The sequence below is a fragment of the Hippichthys cyanospilos genome, chromosome 19 (assembly GCF_059441005.1).
Source record: "Hippichthys cyanospilos isolate Australia breed blue-spotted pipefish chromosome 19, RoL_Hcya_1.0, whole genome shotgun sequence".
Classification (NCBI taxonomy): Eukaryota; Metazoa; Chordata; class Actinopteri; order Syngnathiformes; family Syngnathidae; genus Hippichthys; species Hippichthys cyanospilos.
The window spans coordinates 7090183-7106424 of NC_142387.1; the positions used below are offsets into that span (position 1 = coordinate 7090183).

General features: G+C 40.8%; 1 protein-coding gene across 4 annotated transcripts in view; it reads left to right on the forward strand.

Moving 5' to 3' along the window:
- The window catches only part of jcada (junctional cadherin 5 associated a), a 134079-nt gene that overhangs the window by 5150 nt on the left and 112687 nt on the right, over positions 1 to 16242 (forward strand). For all 4 annotated transcript variants that reach the window (XR_015863659.1, XR_015863660.1, XR_015863661.1 and 1 more), the window contains exons 2-4: positions 6618 to 7156; positions 9326 to 10231; positions 11672 to 15117. Coding sequence is in view for 1 of the 4 variants with exons in the window: in XM_088402227.1 (XP_088258353.1) it covers positions 6780 to 7156; positions 9326 to 10231; positions 11672 to 15117 (4729 nt within the window). In the remaining 3 variants the exon portion in view is untranslated. The remainder of the gene's footprint in view (positions 1 to 6617; positions 7157 to 9325; positions 10232 to 11671; positions 15118 to 16242) is intronic.

Consider the following 16242-nt stretch of genomic DNA (forward strand, 5'->3'; position numbering starts at 1 on the left):
ATTTGGCCGGGCTGAGTACGAAACGAATCAGGGCCAAACCGTAATGTTGTACCCTGTGATGTATTGGTGAAATTAAAACAATAAAATAGTCTCCTGCCTGTATTTTTGCTGCCAGCGGAGTCCCACTAAAATAAGTCCTGAACTAAAACAACAATGGGGGAATAGTTTAGCCGCCTACGCATGAGCTTGTGCAAAACAACTGTTGCCATGGGACATGATTAACAAAATAATTAAACTGTATGTCTTTTGGCCTAACTTTCAACATGAGCTAATTAACTTACAATGCACAGGGCAGCGGGGGCCAACATGCAAGACAAAACACAATGGCTTGCAATGTTGTGATCAGCTTTATTGTGCCATCAATCAATGGACAGCAGGGTGTACTGTATATCCACCATACACAGTGGACCCTTTACATTATAACTAAATCGTGCTCAATCAGTAAAATATGTGGCAGAAATATGCTCAAAGTACCAAACTGGACCGTGGCATACTTTTGGTGGAAATGGAAAACTTTGGATACTTTGTTGTTTGCACCCTTTAATCTCTAATCAAAACCAAGTTTTTTTTTTTTTTTTTTTCCCCACCCCTTGGTTTATTTTCTTCAGATGGGAAACAGCATTAATCCAATTCGAATGTGGCTCAAACCTTCTTTCAGAGCAGCTTCTAATTTTGCATAGCTTCTTTCCACAGTTTAAAAGAATACACATCATTTTCTGTCTGTAGTGTTTTGTCAAAGTGCACTGAGCTGGTGCCCTGTTGCCTGATAGATCTTCCAGATGATAACTCAAAATATATTAACTTATTTGTAATGATTACAGTAAACCTCTGTCTATTTGCTGTTAATATTCACAAATGTGTCTGTTAGCGTTTTTTCTGCATGTGAAAAGCATACCCAATTGCCTATTTTTGTGCTCTTTCTATAATGCCTTAAAATACTACAAAATCACGTCAAATCCATCTAATAGGAACTACATAAGTACTTAATTTACTGTATTTTTCAAACTATAAGGTGCACTTAAAATTATTTGATTTTTCTCAAAAATTGCCAGCGTAATAACATAAAAATAGACCTAGTCTTTGAAATAAATAAAACAAGGTAGAGTGTACTACTGTATATTTCTCGAACTTTAAGGCCTACTGGATTTTAAGGTGCAGTGGTACTGGTTAACAAGGTTTACCAGCTTATGCAATGCATTACTGCACATTAAGATAAATAAACCAGTACAGCAAATCAACCTTCATTCAGCTTCAATTTGAAATCTTTACATAAGGCATACTTCATTTTAAGGTGCTGTCAATTTAAAGAAAAAAAAAAGAAGAAGGATTTTAAGTGTGCCTCAGTCAGAAAAATACAGTAATACATTTTATATTATTAATATCTGAGTATGTTAGGAAACAGCTTTGTTATTGCAAGTTGGAGAGTCCATACCGCATGTACATGCACGTTTCTGGTTCGTTTTCATTCCAAAATCAAATGCTCTGTAAAAAAAAAACAAACAAACGTATTTTTAGTGTATGGTCATACATTGAGGTTGAAATGATAATAAAGTGTTTTGGCATCATTCTTTGCTGTATATTTATAGTTTAATCTATGAATAGAGGCAATTATAAAGCACTTTGGAGGGGCGTCAATTGCTCCCAGTTTTACGCTATTCTCAGCCGAGCTCGGCAACTCTCCCCTGGGGTTTGCTGTTGTTACTGTGTCATCTGCCAGCCAAACCTCCTTCCTGTTTACATTTTTCTGGGATGTGGTTGGTTGTGCTTGTATTTTGCAAATCTTTACCAAACCCAGCATCTGTTTTGGACCAGGTAAAACAAACTATACTTTTGGAAAGCGTAGCTAATGACTGATGGGAGTTGTTTCACTGACCTGCACTTTTTTACGAGAGGGCTTTTCATCAGTGTAACAGGGTGAATTAAATTGATTCAGTGGGGGTTTATGAAATGAACGGTGGTTAGACATGTCAATGCTTAACAGTAAATGCGCACCCGATCTTGAGCTCTTCGTTCGTAAGATACGCCTAAAGTATGCCTAGTTGTTTGATTGCCGGTCCCGTGTCGAAAATATGCCTCAGACATGTTTTCACTGGACAAACAGAAGCCTGCAGAGAGACTGATTGGAAACATTTGGGACACAGTCGGTGCCCCTCCATCCCCACAGCGGCGCACTTCCTCAGTAAGAGAAGGGCCCTTTAAAGAACATGGTGTTAGATAAACAATCAGCAAATCTTTGCCATTTGTTGAATGTAATGGGCTGTCGTCCCTTAGATGGGTCTGTGTGTACAAAGTCCAAACAGATGCACAAGGAGAGAACAGCCAAGTCCACACCCAGCTCCGGACTCTGGTTTTAGATCCAAGGAGCCTGTGAACAATGTGTAGAGGTGCGGCTCTCGTGGAATATTTTTAGTAAACAATGTGATTGTCTTTTTGGTTTTGTGTAAAAGACCGCTTTAGATGCTTTATAATCCTATCTGTTTAGGAGGTTTTGTTTAATCACATCTGTGTCCCCTTCAGGGTAACGTAAATCACTTTTACTCAATTTGTTTTCACCACAGAGCAGACTTGCTGTGTGTTTGTAGACAGTCGGAACTGTCTGCTAACCATTTTGGACAACCGTTTTTACGTCAGGCATGTGGACATTTCAACCAACACTCCATCCAGTGTTGTGTGCCACCCTTGCTCTGCCCTCATCTTAGTTTGGCCATAAATACAGTAAGGAGGTGACACCAAACTGTCAACCTGCAAGCCGTCACGCTCCTGCAGCCAGTCATGTGTGCACCTTCATTTCCCAGCCAAAATGCTTGTACGTAATTGGTTTTTAATAAAGCAACCCCCGGCCTTGATATCCGTTCATATGACCTCAAAAGCGTAGACATTGTAGCTTTGACTGCGTAGCGAGTAAAAACGAAGAGGCTGATGAGAAGAGAACACGTGGGGGTGGTGCGAGGGTCGTCTGTGGGGAAATGCCAGCCCTCATGTGGTTCTGTTTATTTTTAGCTCGCTTAGCAGTGTATGTTATCCATATCAACTATTTCATTAATTTCCCCTTTCCTGAGAAAGCAATAAAATACAGAAAATCTTCACTTTTTTCCCGACAGTTTTCATATTCAAGCTGCCACAATGCCATCCATTTTCCACACAAGAGGGTATTGTCACGGAACACAATGTTTTTGTGTAGCGGAGGATGAACGCCGGCTATTGTTGCACAGCGTTCCTTCAATCCAAGGTTTTACTTGATATAAAATGAGTAATTCCATTGCGTAACAGCATTAGCACTATTTAAATGCGGCTTGTCATGGGAAAGGAACAGTAAGGGCGGGGACTGTATGAAGGCAGATCATTTTACAGGAGGAAATCCTCACTTTAAATGATGAGGGAGATAATCTTCATTTACTGGTGTCACCATGAGTAATTGCCTCAGATTAGGGATTAAGTTGCATGAAACGGCATACGGATGTTCACTTTAACCCTTTCAGGCTCAAATTAAGTTTCTTTTTTTTTTTCAAACTCCTAAAAAAATGCCTCAGTAAACATTAATATGGAATACCTTGGGGACTATCATATTATTGTTGCAGATTTGCAACGCCTGCCCGGAGAGGGTAAAAAAGGTTTATATGCAAATGGCTTATTATTATAAGGTAAAGGGGATTTTAATTTCAAATACAGTATTATCAAATTATTGCGCTTGGCCTTTGACCTAAATTTAATCAAGGAGGAAAAATATTGATAGAATTCAGACTGATATTTGTTTGATAAAATTATCTTTAATGCTGTTGGATATTTGAAAGACCTGTGTCTAATTGCAAGACAACAAAAATTTTCATACGCAGCCTGAAGTTTTATGAATCCCTTCATCCATATCTCTGTAAAAAAAATAATCAGTCCCAATGTATTCAGAACCTCAAGCGATAGCCTAATTCTCATAAACAGCCACAAATGGAGGTTGGCACGCCTCTAATGAGCTTATTTACAAACTAAATCTGCTCTTAGAATTCTTTCAGACTTAACATTGAAAATGAAGGACACATTTTGAGCGAGTGCTGCATTTTAGCTTCAAAAACACATTGTGTTAGCAAAATTAAGTATCAAGGACTTATCCACTGTTTTTTTTTTGGAAAACATTTTTTTTACTGTTTTGTGGTCCGAGATTTCTGATCTTCGAAGAGAAACGGGCTTGACAAAACAATTAAGCAAATCAAACTAATTTTTGTCATTGTTTTGACATTGTTCACGACAGAGTACCCAGCAAACTTCCGGCGAGTCTCTCCTTGAGGAGATTAAGCAAATAGAAGGAGTGAAACTTAACTAAAGTATTAACTGGGTAAGAGCCAAGAGTCAATCCACCAAGGCTAACAGGTTTAAGGTTTTAAATGAAAAAAAATATAATCTTATTAAGGAGCCATACATACACAGAGCGGCATTTCACGGTCTTGCATCCTGTTAATCACCTCATAGTTGGCTCTTCGAAGGTTCAGGTACAAGGACCAAGGGCATATAGTGAGGGAAGGGATGTTAGTCCATGAATCAAGGCTCTTTCATGTAAATCCTAGTTTTTCATCTCTGTGGTGTGACTGGTCGTGTCAAAACAAATGCTGCAAAACAAATGTGAATCTGTTGCCGATGAATACATTTTTGCCTTGCCGTCCGTTCATCAAACTAAAAATGAGTTATTTGGCCCTGATGATCAAAGTGCGATCGGCTTTTAAACTGTCTGAACCGCATTTGATTTTTGCAACCAGCCTCATACTGATTGCCATTTCTTTATAATGGAAAACGTCATATTATTGGCAGTCTGCGCCGCTGGAGAGTATCGAGTCAATGGGATGCAGCATCTGTCCTGTTGACAAGGCGGCAAGTATGACTTCATCAAGGGTGTTACATCATTAGCAGATGCACCCTGGGTATCATTAGTCGGACTCTTCATCGGGCCTTGACACACATATCTAGTCATACATTATGAACAGATATCCAGCATATCATTACCGTGCCATCACTCTACCAATAAGAAATCCAAACATTCGGTACTGGCGAGCGATTTGTTGAGCTGGAACACCACGAATCCATTGATACGTAACTACAAAATAATATTGGTTGATAAGGGGAAGCAGCTCCCACCTTTACCAAGTGCCTTGCCGTCCGTCCCTGTTGCCAAGGTGGTAATTAATAGGTCAAAGCTAGCTTTGAAATTGTATTTCAATGCTACAGTGTATTTGAAAAAGTGTGTTTCGAATTCACTCCCCCTCATAACAGTGGGTGGAAGGAATTATTAACTCATTCAATCCCAAAGACATATTTTTACGTTTTTCAAGATCTAGACATTCTATACCAGGTACTTATTCATATTTTTTCCCAATTTACTTTCAAGTTTTTAAAATGAATTTATCGTTCAAAATCTTTCGGTAATTACTAATCTTAGTACCTGGAATAATTGTAGTACCTAATTAATTCAAATAATCGATTACTTTAGTATTTAATTACCATAAGTGGAGAAATTACTTTGTTAGATTAGAACCAGACATTTTAAACCCCCTTCCCCCTTAAAACATCAAAAAATGTAAAAATATGGTTTTGGTACTGAATAAGTTAGAAGTTATTGATACAAGTTGATGTAAGCACAAAACTTTGAAGAGTAAAAATACATTACTTGCAGTAAATGAATGATTTAATTGACTATTTCACAGATGAACATTGTAATAATGACAATCGACTTCAAATGACCCTTTTTAATGAGCTGGCTATGAATGAATTACATTCGTTATGATTCGCTTGGGTAGTCCTGAACACAGCCATGATACAAGCCCAGTTATTAGAGGGTGTGTACACTTGTGCAACCAAATTTTGGTTGCTTATTATTACTTCCCTGTCTCCACATTTTTTGTATTGAGTTGCACAGGTTAGATCTTACAGTACAGCTAATGGCGGGAAAAGGTATTAAATCATTTATGTTGGTCTATTTTTTTTAATATCACAAAAAAATCCAGTGGTTAGCAAGTATGGCAATGTTGTTCACATATTTGCATGGTATCATGGGATTGCTCTGAAGTTTTAACCATCCTTACATTCCTCAGTTAATTTCTTTCTTTCACATTTCAGTCCTGTGCCTGCATTTCTCGGCACTCACTTGTAATTTCTTGGGGAATTCCAGTTTTTAGTTTTAAAATATGCTGCTTATCCTCTCAGATGAAGGGTTTGCTTTTGAGATGCAAAAGAGACCACTCGAGTGAGGATGAGGAGGAGGATGTGGAGCGGAGAGGAATACGATCCCTCATTTGTGGATGTGATATACAGAATCACCAGTTTCATCCATGACATTTAGTTCCTGCAGTTAAATGATGATGGTTTTCTTTTGAAGGTTGTTTGTTTATTTCTTCATCCACCAGAGTTGTAATTTTAAGTATAATGACCAACATTCAATTCCCTTGCCATTTTATGTTATAAGCAATTGTTGTTTCCCGCCAAGTATGTTATACCTAGCACCAGATGCTAGCCCTGATGTCAGCACACATCGGGGTCAAAGGGCGCGCGGGTGTGGAAACTTCCGAATTGACAAATGTAGTGTTCTGAGACAGTGATTTCTTTCTGTTTTGTCATCTTCCCCTCTCTTGTCTACATAGTGATGGCCTCGGCTGCACAGTTGTGCCGGTGATCCTGCCGCTGCGCACAAGGAAGAAGCTGAGACGCCTTGACAACGACCTACCTTTCTTTCCCTCCAAAAAACTGGGAGAAACACACGGAGAGGGAAAAGAGGAAACACACCAGCATAATCAAATGCGAACATGTACAGCGTGGAGGACCTCCTCATTTCTCATGGATATAAGCTACCCAAGCATACCGCCGCCTCCACCACCCCGACCCCAACCCCTGCATCCACATCCCGCCAAGCGCCCTCCTCGTCACCTCCATCTTACAGTAAACACCACGAGAGTTTGGGGAGCAGGCCCAGTAGCAGGACAGTGAACGGCTATGAACGAGGGGCGAGAATACCATGCGGTAATAACTGTGGAAGCAGACACCCTCAAGTGTACGTGGCTGGAACCGGCTGCCCCAACAACAACGTCGAACCCAGGGACAGGAGCCAATCCAGGCAGGAGGGTGAAATCCAGGGCCAAATCGAAACTCCTTCCTTTGGAGAGTCATTGACCTCAGACAGTGGGTAAGATCAATTCTGTGTTGTGACATCAGTCCTTTAAATTGCTGACCAAGTGCCCTAGTTAATGTTGTAATTACCATTTAGTGAATAATGATGGAGCGGTATTTGCTCTGGTGCCTCTGCTTGACCTTTTTTGACTTTTCGCTGCTCAGTATTAGTTATGAAACCTTGAGGCACCTTGTCATTTAGTGAACATTTCAAACTTTAACCGTTGTATGTTATTTTGTCCAATCTTTTGATTTTTACATCAAAGGTATTTCATATCAAATGGAAAACACTGAAAGAAGACACCAGGGAGCTGAAATTTCACTCAGATATTGACATCATGTCCAATTTGGCATGACCATCTTGGTGCGGGCCATCCCTATACATAAAGAGAGAGAGAGAGAGAGTGTAGTGGGCTTGCTGGTGCATATCCCAGCTGTCGTTGGGCAGTAGGCGAGGTATAGCCTGGACTGGTTGCCAGCCAATTGCAGGGCACACAGAAATGAATGCCTATTCACTCTCACAAACCCACCAAAATATTATAACATTAAATGTATTATGTTCCCCAAATAAGTTTCAAAGTGGAATGATTGTGATCTTTATAATGAGGGCCTTTAGTATTTTATTTGTAGAAAAATAACAGTGTTTTCAAAAAAGGAACACTATAGCCCAGAGGGACCAGAATTGAACCCGTGTTGAAATAATTATTGGAAAAATACTTTTTTTTTAAATTTCAACACACTAAAATGTTTGCCTTAATATCAAATGCCAATAGATATACAGTACTATATATATCAATGTTTTATGCTGTTGTTGTCAGAACAAACATTGTTTTTTGTTTGTTTGTTTTTTTCAAGGTACTAACAATTTTTAAAGTGGAATTTTTTAGAAAATTGTATTATGGGCCTTTGGTAGGTCAATATTTCATCACACCCACGATTTTAATGTGTTTTTGTTTTTTGAACAAATAAAACCTCATATGAGAGAATCCTTATAGGCCCCATCGGAGCTTAGTTTCATATTCAAAACAGCCCAGGAGCGAGCATGTGTGGGCCTCATTTAAGCATGCACCAAGCCAAGTGATACACATATTCATGTCATATTTGCGAAGCCCTCTACATAATACAAAGCATCTTTCATTAAAACACCAGAATCACACCTAATTATAGAGTACACACCCCATCAATATTACAGCATCTATATAGGGTTTAATACATAATGTATGTGGAGGATGGGCTATATTTAGCTTACTTTGGTGTTATGCAATTGGGGCCCTCTTGGGTAGGCACAGTTCAATTGTATGATAGGTCTGCAGATAATGTTTCACTGTTAGATTTTTTTTTTAACAAAGTATTTCATTTGCCTATTTGAACTAGTTCATGTGCTGTAACTGAGACGTCTATAGTTTGTTTTCTTTTCTCGCCTTTGTTTTTCCAAATCATGTTCACAAGTTTTTTGTTTTTTTCCCAATCCTGAATTCTTCTTTGAAAGAATGAATTTGCATGTATTTATATCACTGCTTTAGCTGGTGGGAACCTGGGAAATGTCAATATATTGGATGCAATTAACAGTCTGTTGGTTGTTCATTCTTTTGCCCTGCTCATCCAAATCACTTTTCCTGGCAGCTTGAGTTTGGATAATAAATGGCCCGTCGTTGCTCTCTTATTAGGCGGTGACACAATTAGACTAATGATTACAACTCATTCTAAATGGTATGCCAACTTGTTTAGCAGATTGGCATGGATCTTGCCCACCTTTCATTTTGCATACATCTCTGACCCGTGATAATCATAGATTGAAATGCCATGGCCGGTCAATGGCCTCAGGTGTGCATATATAGATGTATCTTTATTATAGTGGTGGTCAGTCAGTCATTTTAAAAGAGCCTCCAATCAGTCTCCATTGGGTTGTCACTGCGCTTTGTGTGGGCCATTAAACAGAAATCTAACATCTAACAGAAATTTGTGGGTAAATTTAACAAATAACTTACTTTTTTCATGATCATCTGTCTCCATCTAGTGGAGATTGGGATACACTTTTGTCATAGGTTCCCCATGGATTTTTTTTTTCTCAGCGTTACAGAGCTCATGTAATTGCTTTAAAAATGCACCAATGTATGCATTGCAGTAAAAATATGTTTGTTAAGGTTTAATGAGGTTTTAATCTTGTCGTGACGTTTGCCCTTAGGTACTGTGATGGCACCAGAGGTCAACAGATGCACTCCAAGGATGTTTCCTTCTGGAGAAGGAGAGGCCAGGATTTTACTGTGCTGCTGGACTATGCTGAGCACAGAGATTGCCGTGCAGGTGCGCATGGGGAATATAGCAGACCAGAAGGTCCTCAACAAGCAAGAGGTCAAGAGTTGCCAACGGAGGAGCGTCAGAGAGTAGCCCAGGAGCGGCAACGCTGGGCAGCCCAGGTACAGGCTCGCGCTAAAGAGAGGGAGGCCGCTCTCAAACAATGGAAGATGTCCACCGAGAAGAAGTGCCAGAGCCTGGGGACGGATGAGTGGCGGCCAGCTGTCAGTTTTAGTCGCCAGATGTCGCAGAGTGAGGGTGAACATTGGGCACAGGAGCAACAGCGGCTCCACGCCAGGACACCAGAGGGAATGGTAGTCCATCCCAGGACCAAAGCCAAATCCCAGTCCATGCCCAGGATGCTGCGACCTGAGAGCCTGCAATATGTTGACATGGCCTCATGTGGTCAGGACTTGTACAGGCGGGTTAATGGCCACCCACTGTCACACCATGACCTTTACAGGGCACCCCGCTGGCCGGAGAATGGCAGGCCGGCAAGTGCCAACCAGTTATCATTAACGCCAAAGCCCCGCTTCACTCGCCCCCCCAGACCTCCCTCCTATGAAATGCACCAGCAGATTAGGGGAAGTTGTGAGTTGTTGTCTGGGAGGGACTCGGTTCTTTCCCACACCAGGGACAGGACGCCAATTCCCATCATACGGACAGCTGATGCTCCTTTAGACTATTTTGCACAGGATTCTGGACCTCCAGGATACATCCCCCCTCCATCATACAAAAGAGCCCCTGTGATTATAGGAGGGCGCCGGGGATATGGTGAGATTGCAGTTGATTACAGGTAATATGTCCCATTTTAATGTAAGAGCAATGCCAGCTTATATCTTGCTTCAATTCTATGCATTCTATACATTCTATTCTGTACATTTTAAGCAAAGGCACTTTGGTTATTTACTGTATAGAATGACATTTTCTTGATTTGAATTATGAGTTACATTATCTTGTGTGTGTGCAAGGGTAAACCCTAAAATTGAGTTTTCAGCATGTTACATAATCCTTTTAAATGAAAAAGTCAGACCTTTCGCTTCCTCTCATTATGCAAATTTGATGTTCCTTGAGGGATCAATCACTGTGCCATCAGGTTAAATGACAGTCATGGCAGCAGAACCGTGGCTGCGAATGAAAATGCAGAAACATCAATGTTTCCAGATAAATTAATTTGTCTATTACACAGCATAAGTAGCAAACTATGTGATTAAAGTGGATGGCTGGTGGCTTTGTTTTGGTCTGTTTTTATTCTTAGGCATGGCAATCTGAGACTGCTTTCGCTAAAAGTACAGCCACATGTCTGTAAAAATGTCCAATTATGGAGATCAATGTTAAATGCTCTTGAACTAAATAGATGTTGTTGTTTTTTTCTAGTCTAGTCTTGTATTTGCCAAAACAATCCCTCTGGTTAATCTTAATGCAAGGCATCATTTTAGGAACGCTTTTGATGTCAAGACATTGATGTGGCTGTGCCTTACACCCGCCAATTTCTATTGGGTGATACGCCAGATCGTCTGCCTATGGATGTATAAACCCAGCCGGTTAGATGGCCGTGAACGTGGCATCCACTCTCGGACATTTATTTATTTATGTATTTATTTCAGTGTGAACGGTGTAACCTGACAATGCATCACAGTCAGGCTTTCACCTTCACATGCAGCAGCTGATTTGTCATGCACCACGCACTAGCTGCATTGAATTAGAGAGACGTCAGTCAGGCTACGTCACAACGCTGCCTCTTCTGAGTGCGGTCATTAGCTGCTGTGGCATCTCCAAAAATAGGTCCTGTGAGCTGTTTTTTACATATATATATATATATATATATATATATATATATATATATATATATATATATATATATATATATATATATATATATATATATATGTATATATATATGTATATATATATATATATATATATGTATGTACTGCATAAGTATACTGTGTATATATATATATATATATATATATATATATATATATATATATATATATATATACTGCATAAGTATACTGTATATATATATATATATATATATATTTATATATATATATATATATACTGTATAAATATTTATATACTGTATAAATATGTATTTATACCATCTAACGACCAAGGATTTTTTTACATGACTTAAACATGATTACACTTTAAAATTTAAGGATTATTGTGAATATTTTCTCGGAAAGTGTTGCTACATAGCATTTAGTATCTTTTGTTGTGCTTTTAGGTACAGAGGTGACATGTACCAGCAGATACACGTGGCTCCAGATGGATCTCATTGGATCACTCGACATCCAGCAGGTTCTTGGTCGGAGTCATCCAGAGAGAGGTGCATTGCAGGCCACAAGCAGCTCCATCCTGTATGTACTTCGCAAGATCATCCAGGTGGAGGAGTGCAATATATCTCCTTTGATGATCCCCGCATACGGCACATTTCTTCAGCTCTTGGTGGTAATTCCCTGACAGACGCTGACAAGATACGTCACATCCGCAACGAACTACCCAGCACCACCACGTCGGAGCCCGCATCCGGCAACAGTGCCTTTTTGCCCCCTTCGGCGGGGCCTTTCATCGCTGCCAAACTGGCTAGCGATGCTAATCAGACGTCTTCATGTGACTTTGACACTGACAATAAGAGGTGGCACAGCAATTTGCACAAAGCGACTGTCGATAACTTCTCAGCAACTGACCAAAATTGCAACACATATTCCAAAAACCAACGTCCTCCTCCATCGCCATCTTCAGCCTTTCAGGCCCCGGTAAGAAGAGCAACATCTCGCCAGGGGCCCAGTTTAGATCAGGTCTTTGCGGAAACCATCACACAAGTGAAGAAAATTGTCCCAGAGTCAGGGGTGGAAAATAACAGAAATACAAAAAGAAGAGTTAGCGAGACCATCTTCTGCCTTGTGTCTGTTCCCCTTCACACACCTACTAACCTTAACAAAGATGCATCAGCAGATCAGAACAACAATGACACAACACGAAGTCTGACTATGCCCAGGACAGAAACCTTTGCTGTCGGCCTAAAGGAGACCCATAGCCTGCGAAGCAGGTCAGTGAATGAAATGCCCATCAGAGTCCACTATTCACATTTTCATACCACCAGCACTTCCTCGCTGAGGAATTACAAGAGAGCTCCTCTAAGGAAGGAGATCATTGATGCCTGGGCACGTCAAGCCAATGAGGACAAGGATATGTGTTATCCCGGGTCCTGGCCAGGAAACCAATACCGTAACCAGGAAACCCAGACAGGTTCCCCCTTAACAGTGGTGAAAAGTCCAGAACCCCAAAGCCCACCTGGAGGACAAGAGCCTGTCCATTCTGCCTCAGACACAACGACTGACAGCGGCGTAGGAACAGATAATGGTTCCTCTTATGGCTATCCCATGGCTGGCCAGAAGAACCTCCATCCCTCCAGCAACAGCGCCTTCTCTCGACTTAGCAACAGCCCAACACCTCAGCAATCGATGCAACCTTCTGAGCACCGCATATCTTCCCCGTCCAAACAACAGGACTCAGGAGACCAGAAACAATCCTCGCCAAAGAGGAGCAACTCCAGTCCTCCCGAGTGTGCTGAACAAGTGGCCTTTGGTCAGTTTCTCCTAAAGCCAGTTAACCGACGGCCATTTGATGCCATTGGTGAGCTGGAGACTATCAATAAGGAGATGGAAGACACAATCAGCAAGAGGCGTCACGTCGGCCTGTCACTCGATGATTTAGATGGTATGAAGAAAAGAAACAGCCACTATAAATCAAGAACACGTTTTACAACCGGCCTTGAAGCTGGCAGAGAAGCAATGAGTCTTCCACCCGTACTCACAGAAGAACCTGTTATCAAAATAAGATCAAAATCATTTCCTTCTGCCAGTGATTTGGAATCCATGAGTGCAAGGCAGGATTTCTCCAGACCACAGACCAAAACACCCTTAAAAGATAACGCATGCAAAATCCCCAGCCCAGGTGGGAGACGAGCTACGTCCTCACTGCCTCAAGACAATAATTCAAATTATAGGCAGGATATTCCTGTCCCCCAGGAGTCATTGCTAAGAGATGTTGGCTTGACCGTCTACACAGAGACACCCAGTGGGCAAGGGGAGACAACACACTCACGCGTGGTTTCACATCAACTTGATCACGAGGAACTGAATCCAAGAAAAAATGGTTTCAGACCAGAGCACAGTTCTAATTTGGAGCTTCAAAATGAAGTGGAGACTGAGACAAAACCTGGATTCAACAAAATCTCACAAAGCAGGAGTGAGCTAAATTTGAGCATGAATGGATGCAGGCGTGAAATTTGCAAGTTGCCCAAGAGTAAAAGTTGTCCGCTTGACATCCAGCAGACCAAGACGGTTTCCTTTATGTTAAAAGAAAATGGCAATGACAAATACTGTGATTCTAAGCCTCTAAAATACAACACAAATGAGTCAACAATAGCAGACGTGCACCTAGAGACCTTGCTTACCCAAGAAAAAGCCAACGCGTTACCCGCAGAGGACCTCAGTAGCTTGTACGAAGTTAAAAGTGCAAAAGGGATACCTGAAAATGAATCAATCGAGCAAAGAGCTGCCAGAATTTTGGGTATTACCGTTCCAATGGAAACTTTGGGAGTGTCTGAAAGGAGTGATGATGCAGATCTAGATGAGAACCCCCATATTCCAGGTGAAGAAGGGCAAGTGATTGAGGAGCCCGAGCAAGTCGAACAGGAATCGCCCGTGAGAGCAATTCCCGAGATGGACCTCAAAGTGTCGAAATTAGGGGAAGATAGCAGTCAAAAGCACAGTACCAATCACGACGACAATGAAGAGAGTAAAGATGACATCAGTCAGTCGACTGTGGTGCTAGACCTACCTGAATTCCCACCGGGTAACCTTTCCCTATCCCTACCCATCAGCCCCATTAAGAAGCTGCCACCAGAGAAAGGAGAAAAGAAAACCACCACAGCGCAGCCTTCAAGCAAATTCATCGAAGCCCTACAAGATAGGCTAAACTCTTCTGCTCATGCGTCTGCTACATCTCTGGGCAGGTCAACCACAGACAGAATAGCCCGACTTAAGGAACTGCACTCAGTGTCTCGAATTAGACGCCTCAGCTTGAAAGGTTCTGATTCCAGTCGAGAATGTAATCCCGAGGACGTACATGGAGACAAACCGAAAAACCTAGTTCAGGAAGAGCCAAAGTTTGAGTTTGAGGAGAAACTAGAGAGTGAAGAAGGTGTGAATGCGCAGAATGGAAGGAGGAAAGAGGAGGATGTGGAATCTCCAACTGAGCCTGAAAATGCATGTGAAACACAGGGCAAGCTAGGATCTCTCAAAGACGATTGTCAACCTGGTGAAGACAACAAAGATATATGCAAAGGAGAGGAAAAATCAGAGGAGTTAGAACAGAATCATGATTTTGCACTGAAAGCAATAACGGAACGAGGAAGAGAAAATGCCGAGGTCAAGACAGAAGAGCCAGAAGGAAAAGTAGAGCTTGTTAGTAAAAGGGAAATGACAAATGACATTAAGGTAGACAAGTTGCCCAAAGCAAAGCGTCGTACGAAGCTCCAGAAGCCACCACTGCTTCCTAAACCTCGAAGTGTTCCCAAAAGAGAAATAACCCTTCCACTCAGCTTCAATCCTGGGACCTTTGAGCCATCAAATACGGATGATGAGGAAATGCTAAATGTCCCAGGTGGGTGTAAGAGTATGATCAGGTGTTGCTTTTTTGATCCCATATTCCCTTACATTATATGGTTTCTTAGTACCATATTAGGGCACACCAGATTATAAGGTGCAGTCTGAATCAACAAGTCTATTTTGGGAAAATTGCCATACATAGAGCACACTGGGTTATAAAGAGCACCAGGTTTATAAGGTGTGCTCCCTATAAGCCATTGTGCCCTATATATGGAAATTTTCCAAAATAGACCTATTCATTGAGACTGTGCCTTATACAGTAATTCAGTATGCCTTAGAGTCTGGAAATGTGGTATGTTGAAGTAAGGTTTTTTTAACGCACTGTATGGCTTACCGAATTATAAGGTCACGCCTCAATGAACATGTCTATTTTTGGAAATTTCCATATATTGTGTGCAGGGTTAAAAAGTACATTACTGAACACTAAGGAAAACGAATTAGTACTGAATATTAATCAAACTTTATTCCAATTAATTTATTTAAAAAAATATTCAAATTAAATGTAGCATCCGTGCATGATTTCTGTTTGTTATTTGTTCTCACCGTTTAACCCCTGAGTATACGGGGATTTTTCACCCAACTTGGGCTGACATTGAAATGGTTATAACATCCTCAAATATAACTATGTATTTACTTTCAACTCCTCAAAATGTTCAGTGGCATCAGCCCTATCCATACATATATAATGTTGTTTTTTTAGAGGGGGGTGGGGATGTATGCCCCCTTTATGTACAAAAATTTCAAAAATATGGTTATAGAAAACAAAATACACTGCATATTTATATATTCACAAAACTGAAATAGGAATATTTATTATGTCATGGAGTATTATGACTTTTGAAGACTTGCATTATGGAAGTCCAGGCTAAGCCAATCATCGAAGTCATTGAAAGGCTTGCAAATGTCATAAGTAGGCCGCTAGCGCCACCTGGTGGTTTTGGGGTGTCAACACAAACATTTCTATTGTGCACTGTTTGCGAGTTGCCATTGAAAATATTAAAACAAAAATCAGGGGAAAACATCAGGTTTTCATTAAGTCCAAGATTAACAACATTTCCAATTTTGAATGGCAGTAAATGAGCGCACATAGGCTAAATTTGACACCTCTTGACCTCACTTT